The 25,112-nt window shown below is 35.4% G+C and overlaps 3 protein-coding genes across 24 annotated transcripts; 2 read left to right on the forward strand and 1 right to left on the reverse strand.

Moving 5' to 3' along the window:
* Window positions 1–51: 51 nt before the first annotated feature.
* Window positions 52–11,485, forward strand: LOC101266601 (uncharacterized). Of its 6 annotated transcripts, none has more exons than XM_069293405.1 (9): window positions 52–160; window positions 260–362; window positions 2,953–3,068; window positions 3,684–4,135; window positions 4,752–4,937; window positions 5,342–5,449; window positions 7,878–8,081; window positions 8,156–10,023; window positions 10,354–11,485. In XM_069293405.1, exons 3-9 carry the CDS (start codon window positions 2,993–2,995, stop codon window positions 10,919–10,921), a joined length of 3,462 nt encoding a protein of 1,153 aa, XP_069149506.1. In that variant the 5' UTR covers window positions 52–160; window positions 260–362; window positions 2,953–2,992; the 3' UTR covers window positions 10,922–11,485. The 6 variants fall into 6 exon arrangements, with proteins under 6 accessions (XP_069149506.1, XP_069149505.1, XP_069149504.1 ...); XM_069293404.1 differs by having other exon boundaries at window positions 260–337; window positions 2,948–3,068; XM_069293403.1 differs by having other exon boundaries at window positions 260–337.
* Window positions 11,486–11,626: 141 nt separating this feature from the next.
* Window positions 11,627–21,988, forward strand: LOC101248266 (single myb histone 6). 17 transcript variants are annotated; one of them, XM_019212195.3, is made up of 8 exons: window positions 11,627–11,764; window positions 11,864–11,941; window positions 14,056–14,273; window positions 14,489–14,703; window positions 15,622–15,706; window positions 17,117–17,200; window positions 18,136–18,482; window positions 21,432–21,988. In XM_019212195.3, coding segments are annotated over exons 3-8 (882 nt in total). In that variant the 5' UTR covers window positions 11,627–11,764; window positions 11,864–11,941; window positions 14,056–14,123; the 3' UTR covers window positions 21,433–21,988. The 17 variants fall into 17 exon arrangements, with proteins under 17 accessions (XP_019067740.1, XP_019067739.1, XP_025885034.1 ...); XM_019212194.3 differs by having other exon boundaries at window positions 11,639–11,764; window positions 14,073–14,273; XM_026029249.2 differs by having other exon boundaries at window positions 11,653–11,764; window positions 11,864–11,966; window positions 14,073–14,273.
* Window positions 21,989–22,106: 118 nt separating this feature from the next.
* On the reverse strand, window positions 22,107–24,868 carry LOC101247784 (ADP-ribosylation factor-like protein 8a). The gene is made up of 6 exons (XM_004233413.5): window positions 24,660–24,868; window positions 23,149–23,230; window positions 23,003–23,035; window positions 22,791–22,912; window positions 22,511–22,672; window positions 22,107–22,349 (listed from the first exon to the last, which is right to left on the reverse strand). Exons 1-6 carry the CDS (start codon window positions 24,695–24,697, stop codon window positions 22,232–22,234), a joined length of 555 nt encoding a protein of 184 aa, XP_004233461.1. The 5' UTR covers window positions 24,698–24,868; the 3' UTR covers window positions 22,107–22,231.
* Window positions 24,869–25,112: the final 244 nt, after the last annotated feature.

Raw genomic sequence — 25,112 nt, forward strand, 5'->3', positions numbered from 1 at the left:
GTGCATAAATTGTGAATATTAATTTTCTATAAATAAATCAAACATTGCGAGAGCACATACATTATTTATGCAAAAATTCGTGATTGAAATTATTTTTTGTTAGTACGGACTAACGCCACGAAGTCGATACAATCGAGGACTGCTTGCAAATTTCGCAGAAGTTATTGCAAATCTCTTTTTCGTCCCTAGGGTTTCCAATTCATTTCGTCCCTTAAGATTTCAATTTCAACAGTTCACCGTGGTTTTTGTCAATTGACAGGATGACAATGGCGTAAATTCTGTTCACCGGCGAGTTACTTTGTCACCTTCACAGACTCTGCGCCGGCACTTTCTTCCGGTATGACATAAACAGAACTATCCAGGCAATTTATGCTCTCTAGTAACTTCGATTCCTTTTCTGATGTTATTGTTCTAACTTTAAGCTTGAGAAAACATATCTTTTCCGTGCATATATAAGTGTTTGGACTGAATTTCTTTTTGACACTTTAACCAAATACGCTAATGAATCTGACTTCTCCTTGTGGATTAGCTGAAATCAGTCTCAATTGGATTTATTTGTGTAGTAAATTAAGGCTTTATCACAATTGACAAAATTTTATGAGGAGCAAAATTGAAATTAACAATATCTCGTTGTTCTGAAGATGATCACGTTCTTTTTTTTTCTGAAACTGGTAGCGTTGTATTCCTCAGCGTCAAGGATATGCTGGAGAATATGGAAGAAACTACTTACAGAGAGTCTAACAGATCTACAAGCTCTAGTTTCTCTGTAACTGTTTCTTTACATCAAAACACCAAAAAGAAAAAGGGATTCAATACAATTCCATATAACTCTATGAATGGAATTGGACCTAGCTTCAAAAAATCTGCTATTCCTCTCTCCACATAGTCCACCAGATGCAATGTGGAATGATTTTCCACCGTCTCTTCTGGCTCTTGCGCCAACTCTTCTAATCCAGCAACACAGCAGATCTGCATTGTGCTCAGGCACGGTCTGTTTTGTGTCTGTGAGTAAAAAATAAATTCCATAGTTGTGCAATGAATATACGGTGCAAGAGAAGATGACAATATGATCTGTTTTCCCACCAAGTTGACATCTGGATACTATAATCCTCCATATTTTTCTTCAAAACCTCTAGCAACCATGTGAAACATTTTACTTTAGTTGGTGCTATGTTTTTCCAGACATTGTTCCATAAACCTTGTTATCTCACATTCTCTTAGTATTCGAAGCATGTTGAATGGAATTCAGAATTGTTCTCAAGTTCTAAATGAGGAATCAATAAAGTTTTAAGGAACTCTGCTCTGAATACTCTACTTCAATTTGCTGCTTCTAAACTAGGAAAGGATGCCTTTGTTATGTATGCTTTAGTATGCCTTTGTTATCCATACTAAAGTATACATAAAGTATGAGTGCAAGTGCCTTAAAGTTGACGTTCCACTGGTAAACAGCCAGTAGGACAAGGAATCACGTGTTTAGCTTTCCAATCTGAGTTGGCACACTAAAATTTATTCTAGTCAAATTTGATAAATAGTTTCTTCGTTCAACTTGTTTGATTGACTGTGTGCTGCAAATCTGCTGCTTCTTTTTTCAAATGTAAATGTGCTTCATTATGCATAAAATGGCATTTAAAATCCTGGCTACAAGAGATGTGCCACTGTCAAGGTACAAATTTGCTTTCCCTACCTTTATTCAGACAATTCCGGGTGGTCCTTCCACCACTTGCCATATAGATAGTGTACATGTTGGTGGCTGTATTACTATTTCTTCCTCAGATTTTTACTCCTTCTTGCCCGATTTCCACTCCTCCTTCTTGGCCGGCGGGGTGAGACTGGCGAAGTGAGAAGCATCAGAAGATGATGCAACGTCGAAGAAAAAATCGTATTTCAAGTGACTTCTGATCGTTAACGGGGCTAAAATTATGTTCAAATCAACCAAAATTTATCTCATCTAAGCATGAATAGAACTTATGTTTTTCCAAATACAACTCATGTTGATTTAGAGCAAAAATCAATGCTACAATCACCAAATGAAATTTTAATTTGATATTGGATTTGATTTCCTAATTTAATTTTGATTTGGTGATAGACAAAATGAAAATAATGTTATGACAACAAGGTTGTCAGCTAAGAAGACCAAAGACTGAGGTTAAACAAAATAGAAGAAGAAAATGAAAATATCTAATTAAAACTAAGAAATAAAAAGTATAAATTAAAACAAAGAATTGAAAATCATATAATAATTGACACGTGGCAAACAGTAATTGGTGCGTGCATTCACTTCCTTTCTTATAAGTGGGATTGACCTGAAAATGAGATATTTTTATCACTTATAAATTGTTCAATGGTTCACTACTCTTGTAAAGTTTAAGTGTCTTTATAAAGATGAAAGAATATTAGAGAAAATGGAATTGATTTTAATTTGGTAACGATTCATTTGGTTTAGTGGGTCGAATTTGGATTGAAAAGAGAAAATCAGATAATTTCAATTGAAATCGAGTTAATTCGAATTGATTTAGAACTTTCCGTCAAATAAAAGGTATATATGGTGAGATTAGCAATGGTAGAGATAAAATTAATTTCACTTTAACAATAAAAATATAATTAACCAGTAAAATAAAAATGAGGAATATTTTTGACCCTTGTCCCTTAAAAAAAATAAAAAAATATAGTGTCATTGATTTTATTTTCTCTTAATTTTACTCCGCTAAATTGTCCCAAAGTCCAAACCCTGACAAATATTTTATTGGGATTTTGTTTTCAAAAAGAAGAAAAGGTTCGTCGTGAAGCCTCACTCCGCCTCCGATGGCACGAATAGACTGATTGAACTCTCACTTTAAAAACATATAATTTTCTTCTTCTTTTTTCCTTTTTCCGATTCTACAGAGGTACAATTTTCTCTCCACTCATCTCTCTCCTTACTATCCATTTTTTTTTGCTGTTGATTAAGTTCAGTTCAGAAAAATTCAAGCTCATTGTCCTTTGAGAGAAGACAATGGAGAAAACTCCATCCGCTTGTGCTATGCAATGGAGCATAGAACTTGAAAAAGGCCTCCGTTCTAAAAAACCTGGTGAGTAACAGTTTCTTTGTATGCTTATTACCTATTCTATCGTAATGTATTTTGTTGTTAGTTTGAATTTAGTATTTGTTTTCATTGTTACTTAAATTTATCCCATCAGATTTTTAAATTCATCTTTAAGTAGCTACTAAAAGTCTCATTTTACGTCATCATATCATTACTTTATTTTTTTTCTTCTCATTTTATCTTTGCTTATCATTCAAATAATCTTATTCTATGATAATTTTTTTTTAATAATAGTTCTACCTCGTATCCTTTATCTTGGAGATTAGTCCTTTAAATTGTTGATGTGTGGCACTATGTAACAACGGAAATGATACAATCTGGGCAAATGTTATATATCAAAGCAATACGATGCATTATGAAATGATATGTAACAACCATCTAAACAAAGTGTTATAGTGCTGTACTTTGTAATTTTGTCAGTCAAATCAATTCCTTTTTATAAGACCTTTTTGTTCTTAAAATTTGTCAATGATGATTCCAGTTTTATTGTCAATGTATGTTTAATGCTGTTATGAAGAATTATTGTTCAATTTAAACTATTTTATGATTACTATTATTGTTTCTGATTGATACTTTTGTATTCTTTCGCACGATGGTTAGGTAAATCTATCGAAGCCATACTAGATATTGGGCCAAGACTTGAGTGGTGGAGTAGAGAGTCCAATCTTCATGCTGCTGAGTACAAAATATTTGGCTTAATTCCGGGGGAAGATAAGCTATTTGCAAATGCTATCCTTCTTAGGCTTGCAGATGCATTTAAGTCGGGAGACGAACATATGAAGATTTGTATAGTGAAGATTTTCTTGTCAGAGCTCAAGCAGAGGAGGCAGCTGAGGAGCCAGGGAAGAAAAGATGAGGGAATCCTTTCGAAGGATAAAGTAGATAGCTATAGAGAACTTTTGACTAGAATAAAGATAGTATTCGACTCTGGAAACGTTGAAGAAAGAGCACTGGCTTTAGTTCTATTTGGTTGCTGGGCTCATATTGCAAAAGATAGTGCTGATGTTAGATACCTCATCCTTTCAAGCTTGTGTTCGATGCATATTCTGGAGGTAAAACCTGTCCATCTTAATGAGTACTATAGATTGTTTTAACATTATTAGCGTAACATTGCTTACTGTGGTTTTCCACTAAACAACTTTAAAGTACATTAAGGGCCTTCTATGAGAGAATTTCTTCACAACAGATTACCAGTGCTTGTAAGATTCAGCATAGGGAAGCCGTTATAAAGGTATAGGAGTACACAAAGTTTAATCTGATGTTGCAACCTGTCCTTAAAACATTTGGTTGGAAAATCTGCTTGCACTTGGAGCTTCCCGGTTCCCAACACACTATTATAGGGATGATCTGGAGCAAGGTGTGCTCAAGAGAATTACCTGTTGGGATGGAGCACTAGTGTTGTAAGATATGAATGATCGAAATTTCCTGCCATTTTACCGAAATAGGACGCCAAATAATTTCCAGATTTTGGCAGCTTACTATCCAGTCATAAATAAGCTCTCCATGTTTTTTTTTTTGCATAATTAAGGAAGTGCTTGTAGGAATTTACACTTGTGCAACACACTAATCTAGACTATTATATTATTTACAGCTGTTACATATTGTTCCGTTTGCCTCTAACTTTTGACATGATTGATAATTGAACAACCATTTTGCGTCTATCTACAGGCAAAGGCTTCTTTGTTTGCAGCCGGATGCTTTTCTGAACTGGCAGATGATTTTGCTTATGTATTTCTGGAGATGCTTGGAGGTCTGTTGGTCTCATCTGAAACATCAAGGGCTATAAGGTTAGCTGGAGGACGTGCTTTTGCTAAAATGTGGTGCCCAATTTTACTAGCAGATATAGCTCATAAGGTTCAGTATTTCTCTTTAATATGAGTTTCTGCCACCAAATACATGTAAATTTTCTTATTGCACCTGTGACTCATTCCATGGACCCCCTATCCTTCTGTCCCTTTCCGCTCTATTCTAAAAGAACTTGTTTTTTGAAAAAGCACTGTTCAGAAACCATGTAAATACTCATATAGATGACAAAATTATGCATAGTGAAATGCAATGTTTTTCTTTTTCATGCATGACATGCAAGTGATCATCTCTGAACTAATTGTGACTATTGCTCTAGTTTTTGTTACAAGTTCCTCAAAATAAGTTTTTAATGATACCAGGCCGATCTGTATTGTCTGACAATTTGCTTAAATGATGAAGAAGTGAGTTCAGATTTCTATTGCAGCACTAAAATTGACTTTTTCATATTGCAGACTGGTGTGAAGCTTATCCTAGAATCTTCGGAAGAAGAATTCTCTTTGGTGATGCTAGTTTCACTTTCCGAAATTGCTTCTAAGTGGACACCTTTAATTCCTAGACAGGTATATATTTTGCTCATTTTGTTTGATTTGCATCTTTTCTAATGTCAACCAATATAGGAAGAGAAAGACAGAGAAAAACAAAAATGATTAGGAAAATAAGAAAAGAAATGAAGTCTAAGTTTTTGTCTCTGAGATGAAGGTAAAAGAACCGCACACTCTAGGTTGTGGCCTTGCGGTCAACCAAATGGATTGAGACCTCAAATCTAGCAAAGGCAAAAAACACTAGGGGGTTGTTTGATAGCTGACTAGAGTTATACAGGTATTAGTAACTTAGTTATGAGAAAATTTATGTATTATTTTATGCAGGATTAGTTATGCATGGTTTAGTTATTCATGTATTACTTATAGATGTATTAGTTATTCCATCTTGTATCCTGCAAAAGTTATACATAGATTCCCTCATAATTTATACATGTATTCATTATGAAGGTTTCTAAATTACAAACCAAACATTGTATTAATTTACACATAATACTAACCAACTACCAAATATGGTGTTGTTTATGTAGGATCTAATACATGTAAAATATTTGTCCTAACAAGCTACCAAATGGCTCTGGGTGATTTCTTCCCATTTGTCCAAGCCATGGGGGATGTGCTGGTGGAAGGTAGGAGGTGCCCTGTGAAATTTGTTGGGCTACGCGCAAGGCACAAGCTGGCCCAGACAATATGTTTATCTCAAAAAATAAATAAGGTAAAGAACTTCAACAATTATAAAGTTAAAATATGAAGTCAGGTTAACTTTTTTGAAATAAAACTTAAAGGACCCTAAAGAGCACAAAAGAATGTTTATCATATTCGGAGGTCTCTATGTTATGCAACAAGATGGATATGTTAGTAAATTGTATGGCCTATAGGTCACAGGTTTGATATGTGGGAGCAAACAATAATGCTTGCATTAGAGCAGGTTATCTACATCACACCCCTCGAGGTGCGGCCCTTCCTAGGACCTCACTAATGTAGGATGCCTTCTGCAACAAACTGTCTTAATTTGAGGTTAATTATAGAGAAAACACATTAAAAAAAACCCGAACTTGCTCGGACAACTTACTTTAGCACTTAAACCATACGGGCATTTAAATACCCCCTTAACATCTTTGAAGTGAATTAAATACAACCCTAAGGGATGACGTGGCAAAGAGAGCGAATTCACTCACCTAATAGCGTGTGAAGAAATTAAAAAAGGAAAAAATAATTATAGAATCATACACATGGCATTTTTATATAGGTCAATATATAATTAGTATTTTAAATATTATTTTCCTTATATATTAACTTTTAATAAGATCCAAAAATAGATTAAAATGAAGTTTTTACCTCTTCTTGGCTTTAGCAACAACTTTAGCTTTGAAGTTTATTGTTAAAGATGTGGTGGATCTATTTTTGGATCTTGGAAGTAACTTGGAATCCGATAAAGATGTGGTAATGCTGGAGAAGGAAATGTGGAGTAAATTTTATGGGGCTGGGTTTAGAACTCCCTCTCAAAAGCTTTGAAGCTCACTCTTAATGGTGTATTTAGGAAGAGAGTGATAGCGAATTGGTGTTTTGGGAGTTACAATGATAGGAGTTTGGATGGTGAAGCTCGTTGAAAAATATGAAGAGGAACAAAAAAAATGAACAGTGAAAAGCTTAAAATGATGAGGCAGAAGAAGGAAGAAGAAAGAAGTGAGGGGGCTGGGTTTGGGGCGATGTATTTTTGATTAATTAATTAGTGCAAATTAATTTTAAGAACTGTTAAAGAAAATATGGTGAAATAAATTAATAGAAAAATTAATTAATGACGTGGTGCTGACATGGATATGTTGTGGTACTTACATGGCTATGATATGGCAAGTGAGAGTGGTATTATAATCTCAGGATGGTTTTTGTAACACTTCAAAAATGTTAAGGGGGTATTTAAACACCCGTGTAGTTTAAGTGTTAAAGTAAGTTGTCCTGCCAAGTTCGGAGGATTTTAAGTATTTTCTCTTAATTATATATTGTCATAATCTTGCAAAATTTTAAAACAGGATATGAAAAGAACCACGTGAGGTTGCCTAAGATGGTTTTAGCATCTCCTATGTGAACTTCCAGATATATCATTGTAGGCATGGGGCTGGTTATAGAGAAGCGTTTGCCAGTGGAAGCAAAGTCTGAAATATAGAGAATCTCCAGCTTTAGAAGACCCCTAATTTGCTTTAGAAGACTAATTTTTCACCAATATTAGAATGAAATAGGCCTGGATAAAGCACAATGTATATAGATGATTCATATTAACTTACACCTACTAGCTGGTTGATTGATTGATTTAATAGGAAAGCCATGCAATCTCAGTCATGGCTGAGTTGGTCTGTGCAAACAAGCTGAATATAAAATATTGAAATTAAGGATATCTATTATACTTAATATCTGATATTTTTGCATATTTATCTCTTGATTTTGGTTACAGGTGGAATTGCTTTCCTCATTTTTGACTAAGGACAGAGGTTTGCGCCTGCAAGTTATGGCATTAAAATGTCTTCGTTTCATTTTAGCCAAAGGAATGTATCACTTCCCGGCCAATTCAAATGTGACTCTAAAGTTGTTTGGCGTCATAAATCAGTTAGATTTTCCACCAGCTTTGCATTTTGATGCTCTAAGAGCTTTATGCAAGGTATTTCCTCTCGATCTGTCAAATTTGTGCTATTGTAATCATACTAGTACTGCTTACGGTCTCTTCCTTTGCAGATACTCCCCCCCAACCTAGATACAATTCCATGCACAGAGATCCTCACTATTTTCTCCAAGTTCTTACAAGTTGTTGAGGTCAAACTACAATCTCCAGTCATCTCAGAGAGGGTGTTTGCAATTCATGTATTAGCATGTATTTTTGACAAGCTTTTGGGGATACTGAAAGATGCAGCAGGTGGAATTGGCTCAATTGTTTCATCTCGCATGCTTACATTCACCTTAGATCGCATCTCCCAACTAATTAAGTTAGAGGTTGATAATCCTCATCCAGACAAAGGAACGGAGCAGGAGGTAAAGAGTTTACTTTTTATCTTAGTTGATTTGGTTGGAAGACATCAAGATCTCTGTGGTATTGTGCTGGATAAGATCTGTATAGTTATTGAACATCTGGTCGACGTGCTTAATGAAATTACTAGTATGACAAATTCAGTCTCAAAAGATCATCATATAACAGAGCTTGACAAAGAAAACCATACATCAACTGCATCAAGAGTCTTGATTTATTTATCTCAGATTCTGATAACTTGCTTTGAAAAGCTGGATATCTCCACTGGTGGTGCCACTGAAGTCTTTAACAGAATGGAGCACCTGGTTGAGCATGTGCACCAGTGCAGCTTACTTCCTGTTTACGTCCACCTAATATATGACTTTTTATTGCACTTCCATGCTGCATATCAGTGTAAGTGGCTAGAAATAGGGGAAGATCTGGGTTCTAATAGAAATTTTCGTCCATCTCGTTATAATTCTCTCTCACATGATGGTCCCCTGTCCCAGCATGAAATTCTCATTATTGATCGTGTGAAGCAAATTTTGGTTAAAAAGGATTATTGGTTGTCTTATAAGCTGGCAAAATATGCGGCATGCAATGGTGCATGGTTAGTAGCTGCTTACATATTTGGGGAGCTAATACCTATGGTCCAATCTGATCTCTGTTGTTTTTGGTTAAAATCCTTATCCCATCTTTCAGAATTAGAAAGGAAATTTCAGTTGTTCGGGCTTACTCTTTCTGGAAATGCAGCTGGGGAAATTATGACAGCTGATCAGATTGAAAATGTTATTGGGGCCGCCAACAAGCTTTGTTCTTTAGAGGAATCTTTTGATGCCTCTGTTTCTGGTCTTGCTTTTAGTTTTCAGAGATGGTTTATTACTTTAAGATCAAAGGTTGTTCGAACTGTGGCAGATGTACTAAAATTATTGAGCATGAATTTGCTTTCACAAGATGCCACCAGTACAAAACAAATAGAGGCGAGGATTTTGGTTTGGCACTCAAATTCTTCTAAAGGACTCAGCTCATTGTTGCAACTGCTTGCCCATGCTTCTTCCCAGTTCATGATGCTAGTAAAGGAATTTGATCTCTTAGCAGCGTCATTCATTGTCATGGACAGGAAAAGTATGAAGATAGTTTCTGATCTTGGATTGAGTTGTTCACTGTTAGCTTTTAGTACTGGATTGACATTACGTTTGGCCAGTTTCCGTGGTAAACAAAATTGTAGTACTTATGGTCTTGAAACTACAGACGAGCAATTTCATGCTCAGCTAGTTCATGACTTGTTAAGAAGACTTGGGTTTACAGACATAGAGACTAGCAAAAATCTGCGGCATCTTTTGGATTTCCATCGAAGCTCTAGGAGCTGTTCCACGCAAGAATTCCGAAATGAAGTCTCTACAACTTCTGTTGAAGCAAGAGATATTGCTAAACTTTGTAAATATTCCGTTCAGAGACTTCTTAGTTTGCAAGCGATTCTTGTACATGAAAATAATGGTATATCCCAAATTCCTCGTGATGCTTTGCCGTTGCTGTTCAATATTATTTTCTCGTGGATACAGATTCCTTTTCGGACTCCCAAGCATTTTTTTCAATTAAGGTAACTGAAGTTTCATTCATAGACTTCTACAATTAACTAGAAGGAACTATTATTGAATTTATTGAGATATTCTACTGCTGTTAGTCTGTTTCATATTTCATATGGTAGCCAACTTATACTTTAATGTCATCGACTCTTTTTGATCTGAAATTGTCTTCGGTGGGAATATAAGCAACAAGCAGCAAGCAGATCATTTGAAATGGTAGTGGATTTTTAGAGAAAACAAGTTTTGAGATCTGCTTGATTCAATTGGATTGGTTCTAGAGTTGTACATTTTTATTCAATATTAGAACTCTCATAGTATTCTAATATTGAACTGTGAAATGGCAGGCCCCCTATTTCTGCTGAACTTTTCATAACAAATGAAGATGGTAAAAGGATAGACGATATATCTGTCTTCTCAGGCTTTCAGCTCCCTCTAACTCTGTGTATTCAGCTAAGAAATATATCGCAAGACCAGCTGTCTCAAGTGTCGAAGTTGTATTGCATCCTTCACTCAAGGACATCCTTTCAAGTATTCAGTGCAAACAGGGATAAGAAGGTATCAGAGTCCATTTGCCAAGCTTGGAAAAGCGATCACATGGTAGGCCTTAATGACAAACTATTGCACTTCACAACAGGGACTACCGAGAGGGATGGATTACGTGCTATGGAAAATGCTGGAGGGAGTTCGGCTGTGGATAAATTTGTGTGTTTTGATCCTAATGAGAAAGGGCAAGGATTTGCAACCTGCTTGCTAAATGTTTCTGCATTCCCTGTGGGTTCTTACCAAATCAAATGGCACAGCTGTTGTATAGACAAAAATGGTGCTTACTGGAGCCTTATGCCCCTGAACACTAATCAGTTCTTCACTGTACAGGAATCTTTTAATAGTGGTCAGTCTGTTAGAGTGCCATAGATTGCAGTAATTTAGTTAGAGCTAGGATGATATTTCTATTATCAGAACAAACAATCTGAAGCTTATTGGTGAATTGCCTAGTGTAACATGGACCCAATCTGACTGTTAACAATAGTGCCAGATTTATAGCCATGTTTACACTATGGTTGATGCTGCAGGGTGGCTGTTAACTGCCACTGCTTGGTAGATGGTGGTGGATTAGACATGTGCTTGTGCCAGCAACGTGAAGAAAACAACGAACATATTTTGCTACATGTGTGTATATACTCAGGATTATGGAATAGAATCCTTCAATGGCTACAGGGACAACCTCCGGGATCACAAAGCTGGGAGCTTACACTTCCAATGGATATTAGGGAATACTATAGGGAATTTTAGAGCTGCACAAGCGTTTAAAATGATATATGCTAAATGTGTCAATTACATTGTTTGACGAAATTATATTTTATTAAAATGATGTCAAGAATCTTAAAACGAGAGCTAGATTAGAATTTTATTCATGCTCTCAAAAGAAGAAGAAAAAGGTTGAAAGTTGTTTTATATTTATTAAGTACTTTTGCTCAATATTGTTAATAATATATTTTTATTATATTATTATATACTATTATATTATCAAGTTCATACATAATATATTGATAAAGCAAATATTAACTAAACAAAATTTGATATTTTATTAATTAACTGTGCATAAATTGTGAATATTAATTTTCTATAAATAAATCAAACATTGCGAGAGCACATACATTATTTATGCAAAAATTCGTGATTGAAATTATTTTTTGTTAGTACGGACTAACGCCACGAAGTCGATACAATCGAGGACTGCTTGCAAATTTCGCAGAAGTTATTGCAAATCTCTTTTTCGTCCCTAGGGTTTCCAATTCATTTCGTCCCTTAAGATTTCAATTTCAACAGTTCACCGTGGTTTTTGTCAATTGACAGGATGACAATGGCGTAAATTCTGTTCACCGGCGAGTTACTTTGTCACCTTCACAGACTCTGCGCCGGCACTTTCTTCCGGTATGACATAAACAGAACTATCCAGGCAATTTATGCTCTCTAGTAACTTCGATTCCTTTTCTGATGTTATTGTTCTAACTTTAAGCTTGAGAAAACATATCTTTTCCGTGCATATATAAGTGTTTGGACTGAATTTCTTTTTGACACTTTAACCAAATACGCTAATGAATCTGACTTCTCCTTGTGGATTAGCTGAAATCAGTCTCAATTGGATTTATTTGTGTAGTAAATTAAGGCTTTATCACAATTGACAAAATTTTATGAGGAGCAAAATTGAAATTAACAATATCTCGTTGTTCTGAAGATGATCACGTTCTTTTTTTTTCTGAAACTGGTAGCGTTGTATTCCTCAGCGTCAAGGATATGCTGGAGAATATGGAAGAAACTACTTACAGAGAGTCTAACAGATCTACAAGCTCTAGTTTCTCTGTAACTGTTTCTTTACATCAAAACACCAAAAAGAAAAAGGGATTCAATACAATTCCATATAACTCTATGAATGGAATTGGACCTAGCTTCAAAAAATCTGCTATTCCTCTCTCCACATAGTCCACCAGATGCAATGTGGAATGATTTTCCACCGTCTCTTCTGGCTCTTGCGCCAACTCTTCTAATCCAGCAACACAGCAGATCTGCATTGTGCTCAGGCACGGTCTGTTTTGTGTCTGTGAGTAAAAAATAAATTCCATAGTTGTGCAATGAATATACGGTGCAAGAGAAGATGACAATATGATCTGTTTTCCCACCAAGTTGACATCTGGATACTATAATCCTCCATATTTTTCTTCAAAACCTCTAGCAACCATGTGAAACATTTTACTTTAGTTGGTGCTATGTTTTTCCAGACATTGTTCCATAAACCTTGTTATCTCACATTCTCTTAGTATTCGAAGCATGTTGAATGGAATTCAGAATTGTTCTCAAGTTCTAAATGAGGAATCAATAAAGTTTTAAGGAACTCTGCTCTGAATACTCTACTTCAATTTGCTGCTTCTAAACTAGGAAAGGATGCCTTTGTTATGTATGCTTTAGTATGCCTTTGTTATCCATACTAAAGTATACATAAAGTATGAGTGCAAGTGCCTTAAAGTTGACGTTCCACTGGTAAACAGCCAGTAGGACAAGGAATCACGTGTTTAGCTTTCCAATCTGAGTTGGCACACTAAAATTTATTCTAGTCAAATTTGATAAATAGTTTCTTCGTTCAACTTGTTTGATTGACTGTGTGCTGCAAATCTGCTGCTTCTTTTTTCAAATGTAAATGTGCTTCATTATGCATAAAATGGCATTTAAAATCCTGGCTACAAGAGATGTGCCACTGTCAAGGTACAAATTTGCTTTCCCTACCTTTATTCAGACAATTCCGGGTGGTCCTTCCACCACTTGCCATATAGATAGTGTACATGCTGGTGGCCGTATTACAGCTTCTCATACCTTGTCAATTAAGTGTTATCTTAAATAGTTGTCAGCCAAGTTTTGTTTTGTCAGTTTCAAATAATTCTTCTTTTGATCAGTCATATTGTTGAGTACTCTTTTGAGGATCAAAAAGGAGGTGGCGACTTCTTGTTGGACTGTTTTTCACTTTCCTTTTTCTGTACACCTTTGAGTATATCACTGATGGTGTTGGTGTGCTGACTCAGTTTTCAGTAGTTGTCAGTATTACGTAAAAGTGCTATCCTTCCAGCCTGGAACAGTGCCAAAAAAATTTAATTTGAGGTTTGCCAATTTAAGCTTGTACAAAATTTTCAGTAAAGTGTCGATTTCATCTTCCTGGGGAAAAAGTTTGACTGTAAAAGAAGTTCTCTTTCTCGAAAAGATGACTTTTGACTTTGTGCGTGTACGCAAAGGCTTATTTCACCTACTCTTTTTGTTGGTATTTGATTGTGTGTTTGGACTGATGATAAAGACAAACTGTTTTCACGTTTTCTGGGTTGTCTTTTTGTATGATGCTCTATTTTAGAAGAATAAGCAAGGTAGAACAAATACATCCTATTTTGTAGTTTTAAAATATGGTTACCTTGAGATGGTTTTGGCCCTAAAGGTTCTTTGAATAATTTATGCAATGGCATTGTTACTTTCTTTTTTCACAACTTAGCCTTTTAATTTCTGAATAGTGAAGACGCTTCTGTAGATAGGAGAGCTCAACTTCTGTGTTCAGTGCTAGAAAGTTGTCAACTTATTAATGGGTGCACCTAAGCAGAAGTGGACATCAGAAGAAGAAGCTGCCCTTAAAGCTGGTGTAGCGAAGTATGGGGTTGGCAAATGGAGCACCATTCTTAAAGATCCAGAGTTTGCTGTTGTGTTGCGCTCTCGCTCAAATGTGGACTTGAAGGTACTAGACATAACAATATTATCAAATCTTGTCTTCTCATTCTGTTGGAAGCTTGTTTAGCCAGCTGGAGTATGTCATATATCCACATAGTAACAGTGTTGATGCATTGCTATAATGTCGCTTCTGTGTGGTTTTGTTTTCTCTTTTTCCCATAGTTTTCTGGCTTGCTTTGGTTAGTAAAAGTTGCCTTGATGGGCTTAGTTTTGCCTGGACAGGATAAATGGAGGAATCTACATGTCATGGCAAGTGGATGGGGATCTCGGCATCGGGGGAAGATTGTGTCTAAAAGTGCTCAGCCTACACCGAAGCACGATGACAGCACCTTGGTTAGCTATGTGAGTGAGAATGATAGAGATATTCCTGATGTTAAACCTCTTGCATCGACTGGTGATGAACTGAAGGATGTTGGCTCAAAAAGACCACTTTCAAGGTTATTAAGCGACCCACTTAGATCTTCCTTATTGAAATCTTGGATTCTTTACAACTAGTCTTGAATGTTGTGCTGGAAGGGCGTTTGGAGAAAAATACTACTTTATTTGTTGACTTATATGAATCTGAAATCACTTTTTAAGAAAATAGTGTACTCCATAAGATATCTAACAATTATTTTTTGATATGGTGAAGTACTCAAACCTTGTTAGAAATAAATAAACAATCAAAGCATATTTTGAGATGCAACTTTTCATGCATTTAATGATTAATACTCCCTCCATTTCAATTTGTTTGTCTTACTTTCCTTTTTAGTCTCTTTAAAAAAGAAGCCACTTTCTATATATAGTAACTCCTTACCCCCATATCATACATGACATATTTAAGACAATAAGATTCAAAAGGAATTTTTGGTACTTACATATCTTTAGCAAGACCACATAATTCAAAAGTCTTCTTGATATCATGAACTCTGTCCTGATTTCAACTAGGACAAACAATGTGAAACACAGTGTAATATTTTTCATTAAAAGGATAATTGTAAGTTATCTAATTTAATTTTTTTTTAACTTCGTAACTTAAGTTATTTAATATAATATTTACTCACCTTTAGTAAAGGAACTTAATTTAAACCTTTTAGTTCTGAAAGTCAGTTGGCTCTGTTATACAAAAGGTTTAGTGGCCAACTTGGTATTTTCTTATTATTGATCCTTGTAGTCGTCCTTGATCTTGTCACCAACTATGTAGAATAGCTTTTTGAAAAATGATTGATTTATATCTTTTGGTCTGAGTTCAAAATTGTAATAACAAGTTTGGAACTCTTAGTAATTTAGTTCTACAATTGCCTCTTTTTTCCCTTCTCAAAAATACTCACACTTTACAATGCATCAAACTTGTGTTGTTTGTTCATTGGTTATAGATTAGATGATCTTATACTGGAGTCAATAGCCAAATTGAAGGAATCACGTGGATCTAGTCGGAATGCAATTTCTTCTTACATAGAGGTAATATTTTCCTATTTTGAGCTTTTTTGATATAAGTAAGTCCAAGAAAGTGATTTTTTTTTTCTCTTGAAGATTTAGTTAATTTTATATTGCTATACACATTAGTTGAGGGAACAGATTGTTGTCTTCTTAAATGGGTTTTGAGCAATTCTCACCAGATGAGCTAGTTTTGATGTTGAGTTAGGCCCACGGTCATCCATTTGTATTTTTGGTGTGTCCATGCTGGATTCCCATGTTATGTTGTACACACTCCATATGTCTTGTATTGGGCCTATGCCAGCAGTGGAGAGAGGGAGGGCATTGCTAGTCCCAAATGGGTGAGGGGATGATTTGTTTTCTCCTTATATGATTTTAGACAAGCCCTACTTAATTAACTTTTTGTCGAGTTAGGTCAAGGTCTATTTTCTTGAAATGTTTGGATTACCTAACTATTATACCAATCACTATAGGAGTCACCTTCTGTTTAATCTATGTTTTCAATTTTTGATGAAAAAACTAAGTGTATATGCTCTTAAGTTCTGCCTAGTTAAGCATTTTCAAGACATTTGTATTAATTTTATTTTTTTCTTCTAATGAAAATCTGCTGCCTCGTACACAAGAAGGAGAAGATAAACAAGATGTTGAGGTATTATGAGTCAAGCAGATAAACAAGTTCAAATTGTTCCTTGATTTTTCAAGAAAACAAAATGAACAAATATAAGTTGCTTTTCTGCCTTGTTTGAGCAAGTCCTGTAATATATGTTAACAATTTGCTATAAGTTAAACATGCATTTCCTGTCTGTATCTTAGTTGCTGATTTTACATGGAAGCCAAGATTACTATGAGCTAAACATGCCTGTGCTGTTTGTATCTTAGTAAGTGATAGTTATGCTGTAATTTATGTAATGTGGTTTTTCTTTATTTGGCAATGCCTTTTGATCTTCATTGCAAAAACCTGAGCACCCGAGAACTATATAAGAAGTATCAAACAGAAGAGGAAAGGTGGAAACCGGTAAAATGTACTAGGGAAAGGTTATGTGCCAACTGGAAACTGGCTCAACTTGGTCATTGAGACGGCCAAAGGTCTCAGGGAATTGGTAGTGGTAATTGTTCTACCCCATGTCTTGTGTTCTAGTCAAGTTTCTCATCGTACGCTGGGAGTCTTTTGTGTTTTCAACATAGACTAATGTAATGCTTCTTTTTGAGATGATAAGATGGTATTGCTTATAAAGGTTGAAGTTGCTCACTGGGCAAGGTTTCTTTAGTTTTAATTTGCAGTTTATACTAATTTTTATCCAAAAAAAAGTTCGTTTTATCCTTATTCATTCTACTCTTTATTTTTAACTTAGATTATACTAGTGTATGGACCTTGTACATGCTGGCATATTCTTTAGATCCCTAAATCAACAATTTCTTTTGTTTTGTTTAAAGGAGCGGTACGTAGCACCTCTAAACTTTGAAAGGCTGTTGGCAGCAAATTTGAAGGTGTTGACTGAAAAAGGAAGACTGATAAAGGTAATTAACATGGGAACTGGTATAAAATGATGCAGAAATCACTCTACCCCTTCTTTATGTTTAGCGAGGATGCATTTGCTGCAGTTTAAGACATGCAATGCCTGTTCCACGTTAATGTAGCATTAACATCAGCAGATCATGTTTAGTGATTACTAAGGAGAATTAAGATAAACTGTGTCATAGATTGAATTCTCCTTCTTGTTGTTGTTTTTTTCTTGTCAATATTTGGTTCTTTTCTATTGCTATGTTGAATTGGAGTTGGTGCATGTCAGCTTATCATGCCCCAAGATGTAAGTTTCATCACACTCTACAAAACTCTAACTAAAAGGTGGTTGCGTCTGTCTGTGATACCATGAAGAATATTAGTAAGAATCAATTTTACTTAAGGAAGCAATGTTGTAACTTATCAAGAATGGAAGGCTTCTAATTGACACTAAGCTCCATTTGTAGTATCACATCATGCCTAAAGTGAGGAAGGTATAAAGCAATGATAGAATGAAATGTCTGAATTCATTCTTTTTGGTTTGCCATCGTTCAGTAATGGACCCTTTCCTGAATCATAATGTGAATTCTTGAATTTAAGAAAATGAAAGCTCATTCTGTGGTCTTTTGGCTATTTTGGTTAGAGTCTTGAATTTTGTTAAAGAATGCTCAAAAATTTCAATGCATAGATGTTGGTTGCAGAGTAAAATTCTTCAATTGACTTGAAACTGCCACCATTTAATGCATGAATTTAACTTTACTATTGTTCAGTTGTTTTATAGTCATTCTTAGATCAGACAAGCACTGTGATAGGGTAAATGATCAAATTTCTATTTTTCCTTTCGGAGAATTTTTTTTTTAAAATACTATTATGTTGACACTGGACAGCCCAATTATAGATATTCTTGTCTGTTCCATAGCCTGGATCTTGATACCTCCATCCACATTGATAGGTAAAGCATCACTACAGGATTGCACCGAATAGAGCATCATCTGATGGCAAGGGAGGCCCTTTCTCTTTGCCTATGGGCGGAAAGCTTGATTCCACTATGGTAGAAAAGAATGAAACTAGAGTACTGACTAAAGAACAGATTGATGCGGACTTAGAGCAAATGAAGAGCATGAGTGCAGAGGAGGCTGCTGCAGCCGCAGCTCAAGCAGTTGCAGAGGCTGAAGTTGCCATTGCTGAGGCAGAACAGGCAGCAAGGATTGCAGAGGAGTATGAAGCGGAAGCAGAGGCAGCACAGTGCTTTGCTGAAGTAGCATCAAAGGCACTACAGCATCAGACTATCCTTGTCTGGTAAGCTAACTTTTTAAGAGTCAACTTCTCATGGTGATTGTTGACAAACTTCTTCTAACGCCACAATGAGCCCATTAATTCTCTAAAACATTGTATTATCAGGTGATGTTATGCTGGTGATTCTCCAACTGCTAAAATATCATTACAAGGAAAAGTTTTAAATTGTCAGGAATATTAGAATTCAAGTCTGAGGACATATTAAACATTAATAAAAATATTTCATTTTGTTAAATCTTTGGTGCAAAATGCCACACATATCATACGTAACTTACTTCCCTTCTTAAAACTCTTATGTTGCTTTAAACAATTTTCATTGTAATGTTTTTTTCAGAATTTAGAGTCTTGCTTCTCTTGTAACTAGAGGCGAACCCCGTATTTGAAGGCTTCGGGTGCACGGATATTATTTTAGCTCAAATATGAGCTCTTTAAGCTAAACTTAAAATAAATATAGTTGAAAAGGGCTTTAGCTGGATTCAAACCCTGGTCTCAGGAGTGATTCTTCAGGCTTGTACCAATGACACAAGGGCACTCATGCTCCTCATGGGTGCATTGTTAATTATATCCTAGTTCTTTTAGTTTCTCAAAATAGATATACATATATACACATGATTTTTTCTGAAGTTGACGGGTGCACGTGCACCCCCATGTATAGGTGTGGGTCCGCCTCTGCTAGGAACTAGAAATTTTAAAGACAGTCTACCTAATATGAATTAGTGACAGTATGACACCTGTTTTTTCTAGAGCAGCTAGTGCCATAAGAATTAGAAGAATTGCCATATATTAGAGATAAGTGAAATTCGTTCTTCCAACTGGACAGGGACGGATTGAGCATTTAAACTTGATGGGTTCAAACATTATGGTTTATAACAGTGAACTAATTTTACTTTCAAAATTATGGGTTCATATCTAGCATTTGCTAAATTTTAGTGGGTTTTCACACGTCTATACTCCCTGAAAAATATACTGGATACGGATGAACTCAATCCTAAAAAGGCTGGCTTGTTTTGCAGCAACCAGATAAGGTTATGCAATTTGTATTAAGGAAAAACATTTGATAACCATATGATTTTATATAGTCTGAAAGCAAATCCTCCTTTCTTTTCCATCCAAGTTTTTGAACTTAGGAAATTGATTATTATATTGTTGCTCATATTTCCCAGTGTTAAACCTGGTTTACATTAATTGAAAGGCATGTGGAAGAGCAGTAGCTTAAGTGACTAAGAGAAAATGAAAGTGCATGCCATAAGCATACATACTCTTCTTTTTTAATACTGAATAACAACAACAAACGCAATGTAATCTCATAGGTGGGGTCTGCAGAGGGTGGTGTGTTGGCAGCCTTACAGGCTATCTTTGATAGACCTAGGCTCAAGTAAAACATATCAAATTCAAGTATGGAAAGAAAATACAGTAATGAAGACATCATGCCAAATGAAATCCACAATAACATATTAAAATTCTTGTAAATTATGCTTGTAAGTCTTAATAGCAAATCCCCAGTTCTTCGCCACTCCATCATTAGAACTTCTGTATATAAATAATTAAAAGAAGGTATTGACAAAGTACCAACTACCAAGGGATATATAAAATGGAGAAATATCACAGCATCTATACATGAGGGCGGTTATGGAATACTAGAAGGGTGTATCTAATATGATAGTATGAGATCTTTCAGTCCAGAGGCATTAACCTGTATATAGCTTTTAGAGGGATCCACAGTCAAATCTTGTTTCTTTCAACAATCTACTCATTTAAATTTGTGTGTGTTCCGTACGCGCACGGCGCACACTACCTAATGTAATCTGATGTTTAAGTGTAATTTAATTTTAGCTACTCCCCTTTTCCCTAGAAAAATTGACCTGCTTACTTGGTGGAGAGCCAAAAGTAGTTCCCTTTAATAATGAATTTTTTAGTTTCCTTTAGTAATGAATCTTTTCGAGTTTTTTTTTTCCTTTTTTTACTTTTGATTTCAGATTATGTTTTAAAGAACATTCCTGTAGTTTCGAAATCTTTTAAGTTTGATTTCCATAAGACAAATAAATCACCTCAAAACGAATAGAAAATTGGTCAGTTTGACTATCGGTCTTTTATCTGGTCACCTTTTTCTGGGCCAGGGTTTAATTCATTGAAACTACTTTATCTTTGATTTGTATATTGGTCCGTATTTGCTGAAGTTCTGTTATGGAGTTAGGTTGTCATCAAAATCTGTGTTTTTAACATGATATATTTACGGTCATCTAGAACTTATATGCACCAAATTTCCTCTATAATGTTTAATAGTATTAACTGCATTTTGTTTAATTAGGATGAGTACTCCATTAACTTTGGTCTGTAGAAAGTGGGTTATCTGAAATTTTGTTAACTGCAAGAGAACATTTCTAAACTAGGGATTTTGCAACTATTGAATTATCTATTTTGTTGCAAGGGATTGATGAAAACTTGAAGCTCTTCTTTTTGTATGAGCACACAGGTTTACACAAACTTGTGTGAAGGCAACTTGCTAGATTCACATATGCTCAAATTAGATATTGACTCGTCATTTGGCATTGTATATAGTGTAGGTCCATATTGCATAGTGGATAGGTAGTTTCATGAAGTTACTGTAAGTTCTCATAATGAATGGTGCTATACCGCTTTAAGTGCTATTAGCACACATCATATTAAAATTCTCTCACATTCGCTTGATTTGGAGGCTGGAATGTTTTCAGCCTTCTGAAATACTGGTATCTCTTCCAATACAAGGTAGCGAAATGTTGTGTTCACTTCCGTAGGATCTGAATTTTTACCCTTTTTGTACTTCTGAAGTTTCTCATTATGTTGTATTTACCAAAAAGTTCGGCAATATGTGTTATCACACCAGTGGTTGATTTTAACTTGATTTAAGCTATGTTGTGCGACCTTGCTTTCTAAAATGTCATTTATTCACGAAATCTTTCCTTGTTTATGCAGATGGGACTATCTGGATCCACCGCTAGGGTTTTCATCTTCAGTACAGTTGGCAATTTATTGTTGATATGTGGATAGAGCTGTAAATGTGGAGATTTCTTTCATTGCTACTGATCTTTAAATATAGCATTGTGGTGATAATGAAGTTTATAGGCAAGTGGAGTTCAGTTGCCCTCTTTTCGGTGGTTGACAAGCGATTTGTATATCCTATAAAAAACTGTACCTTTTCCCTCTTTACTCTGGTTTGGTCCCAAGTGGCTGTACAAAATATGCTTAGTTGAATTTCGTTGATCCACAAACTTTTGGTGAACCAGGATTCAAAAGATTGACTATGTTGTGTTTTGAGGCTATGTTGAGCCCTCGCATACTGCTAAGAACTGTTGGTGGATGGAATTCATCAATGCATAGGATTGTCAAAAGAAGCATCAGCACTTCAATGGGGGTATGCTCTAAGCCAGAAAGCACAACTTTTTTGCTATGTGAAGCCTATCATATTTTTGTTCAACTTTTGCCAACTTTAGCTGTGTTGAATTATATATATCATATGGTATTTTCTTTCATTTCTGTTTGTTAAATTGTCCTAGCAATCCACGATACCACAGACGGTGATGTTTCAGCACAAGAAGCATAATGGAATCTACTCTGAATTGAAAAGGTATGGGATCCAAGCATATGATGTGACAACCAGAAAGAAAAGTTAGATAACCCTTTCAATCAGCAAGACAATTTAATTTACATTAGTAAAACAACTCTGGAGAAACCAATAGCCTCACAAATTTAATATACAAAATGAGTAGGTCTCCTTAACTCTTTGATTTTGAGTGCTTGACAAGCCAATCAATAACAGAGTCAATATTGGTGGAATTTTTGCATGATATCATATAGCAGCACACCTCTCTGTCTGTTATAGAATTCAATCCCCTGCACAACAAACAATTGTTCTTAAAAGAGTCCACATTGATATAAATATATATGCCCTTCCTTTAACTTGATTTCCAATTTTACCATATTCCAAGGGGAAAGATACGTATTCCCTAAATTCAACTAAGACAAAGCTTGCTCATGAAATATTGTCTGCTTACATCTCATCAGTCAAAGCCTGCTTGGACAGAGCTCCAGGTTTGTCAATCTTGTTCCCCAATACCAGCAACGGAATACCGCTCAATGATGTCTTGTTCAGCAGGTCATGGAGTTCACTTTTAGAAATGCTAAGATTATCATGATCAGCAGCATCAACAACATAACTACAGAGAAGGAGATAAAACGATTTGGAAACACAGTAGTTAAGTAGTAGAAGTTCAGTGAGGCAAGTAAAGCAGCTTCAACATAAGAAACGGAACAAACAAGAGAAATGATGCATACACTATAGCTGAAACTGCACGACAATATCTTTCCCACATACTTCGGAATCTGGGTTGACCTCCAAGGTCCCACAATTTTATAGTGACATTACCTTTAGTCACTTTCCTCATGTTAAATCCCACCTGAATATCCATCCAGTAATTCTCATATTGTTATCAATGAACCTATTAACATTGAAAGCGGTATCGTATAGCACTAAGATGGGAACTTACCGTTGGTATCATATCTTCACTATATCCACCAGTCTAAGAATGACAAAAGTGAGCAAGTTTAGTAAGACATCACGTCATATGGACATCAAAAGGTTAACGGTATATGTAAACGCTGGCACTAGAAAAGGTCTAAGTTTTCTACTCACAGCAATAACATTTACAAGTGAAGTTTTCCCTGCATTTTGCAGCCCTATCAAAGAAAGCTCCATTTCCTGTTTAAAGAAGAGGCTGCAGAATGAACAAGTTTCCATGAGCTCGTATGAGAAATCATACATATTGCTGTACAAGTGCAAATGCAATATGAAACTCCAACAATTTTATAATACTAGATGTCTAGACCAGCTCAGTATGCTATGAATGTCTAAATGGTCTGTGCTCAGTATGCTATGAATGGAACGAGGAAAGAGGGTAAACGAAAAATAAAACAATAAGTCAATAACTAGTCCATTGATGGAGCTCATTTTTCTAACCCAGTCCTCTTGAGCTTCATCAGACGTTCAAAGTTTCAGGCATAAGATGGAAGCTCGAAAAGAACTCTTAACTGCCAAAATGTAGAATCAGAATAACTGGCCGCTGACAATTCTCTTGACAAATTATTTCCATCTTTTAGTATCTAGACCTTAACAAACTAGAAAAAGTCATCCCGGCTATAAGGTCATGTGATACAGAGTCTTGCAGTAAACACCTACAGATTGTGTTTCTAATAATAGGTAGTCTCAATGACCATGCAACAATCTACTTACAGAAATATATCTCAAGTGCCACACACATTAAGAACCAGAACTTATGTAGAAAAATCTACAAATAATGGTGAAGAACTATGACAAGACTATTGAGATTTGAAATCCGACCTCTCTTGTTTCATTCATCCACAGTTGAGAAACGGAATAATGACCTTTTCTTGATCTCCTATTCCATTTTTATTTCTTTTTTTTTTTGATAAGGTAAAGGTTATTTTCCAATTTCTTTCTACTATATAGCTCTTTGCCTATCTTTCCCATGTCATCAACATCAGTGTTAGGGAATACGTAAGATGCAACAGGCATATCCTAAAATGGTCATTATTAACAAAATTTCTGAATAAAATTCACTATGAAATCTCATCAACTCAAAGACACTAATATGATTCACTAACAAACAAATCATTAACCTAAAGGTACACATCTCATGGTGAAACAAAAACGAATACTCATCGCTAATCCTGAAACAACCAAACAAAAAAAGTAAAATAAAACCACCGGTCATCTAATTAAAATTTCAAATATCTCAATCAAAACACACGAAAGAACAGTCGAATATAACCTCCGATCATAGTCTACATTAAACTTGATTGATTATATAGCAAATCATCAAAATACCTAAACATAAACAAAAACGAAGAAGAAAAACACAATTACAACACCAAAATATTTCCAAATTTAATCTAATCATACACATTGACAACAACAAAATTCAGCTCCGTGGATTTGCTTCAACTGTCAAACTCAACACCTAGTAAGAGAAAGTAGCGCAGAGCCAGAATTTTCACAAAGTGGTTCAAAAGCGTGAAGAAATAAAAGCCCTAGCCCTACTTGACTCCGCCCTTATAAGAGCTTGCAACGTAATGAACTACAGACTCAATCTGAAACTAGTTAACAAAGACAAATATGAAGCTTACCTTCGGAGCCAATTGAGAAAAGCTTCCCAAAGACCCATGGATGACGCGAGGTATCGGAAACGATAGATAAGCAAATCTCACTATAAACCACAGATCTCTCTCTGTCTCTTTCGTTGTTGAATTTACCATTACTTTTTTCTGCTTACTGTTTGCCTTATTACTATCTGCGTACGAAAATTTGAGAATGAAATGATTATGATTACAACATTACAAAATTTTGATAACATTTGCCCTTAATAATCAGATGTAATTACGAAATAGCCATGATTATTGGAAGCTACAGTTTGTTGTATGATGAGTACGTGGACCAATACGATATCATAAAGTTGTTATAAAGAGGAACACTCGCGAAGAAGTGCGCGTGTGAGTCACGACCAATGAAATTTAAAATTGGCTGGCGGAAGGTGAGATTTTGTGGATTGTATGTAGTGGACAAAAATGTTGATCCAACAA

The sequence above is a fragment of the Solanum lycopersicum genome, chromosome 2 (assembly GCF_036512215.1).
Source record: "Solanum lycopersicum chromosome 2, SLM_r2.1".
In the NCBI taxonomy this organism is placed as follows: domain Eukaryota; kingdom Viridiplantae; phylum Streptophyta; class Magnoliopsida; order Solanales; family Solanaceae; genus Solanum; species Solanum lycopersicum.

Bases quoted from the DNA above. Each gene is read 5' to 3' on its own strand.
- LOC101266601 (XM_069293405.1), top strand. From the start codon at position 2,993: ATGGAGAAAACTCCATCCGCTTGTGCTATGCAATGGAGCATAGAACTT. The intron at 3,069-3,683 runs GTGAGTAACAGT...CACGATGGTTAG, and splicing joins CCTCCGTTCTAAAAAACCTG to GTAAATCTATCGAAGCCATA. The intron at 4,136-4,751 runs GTAAAACCTGTC...GTCTATCTACAG, and splicing joins GTTCGATGCATATTCTGGAG to GCAAAGGCTTCTTTGTTTGC.
- LOC101248266 (XM_019212195.3), top strand. From the start codon at position 14,124: ATGGGTGCACCTAAGCAGAAGTGGACATCAGAAGAAGAAGCTGCCCTT. The intron at 14,274-14,488 runs GTACTAGACATA...TTGCCTGGACAG, and splicing joins GCTCAAATGTGGACTTGAAG to GATAAATGGAGGAATCTACA. The intron at 15,707-17,116 runs GTAATATTTTCC...TTTTGTTTAAAG, and splicing joins CAATTTCTTCTTACATAGAG to GAGCGGTACGTAGCACCTCT.
- LOC101247784 (XM_004233413.5), bottom strand. From the start codon at position 24,697: ATGGGTCTTTGGGAAGCTTTTCTCAATTGGCTCCGAAG. The intron at 23,036-23,148 runs GTGAGTAGAAAA...TGTCATTCTTAG, and splicing joins CACTTGTAAATGTTATTGCT to ACTGGTGGATATAGTGAAGA. The intron at 22,913-23,002 runs GTAAGTTCCCAT...ATGGATATTCAG, and splicing joins GTGAAGATATGATACCAACG to GTGGGATTTAACATGAGGAA.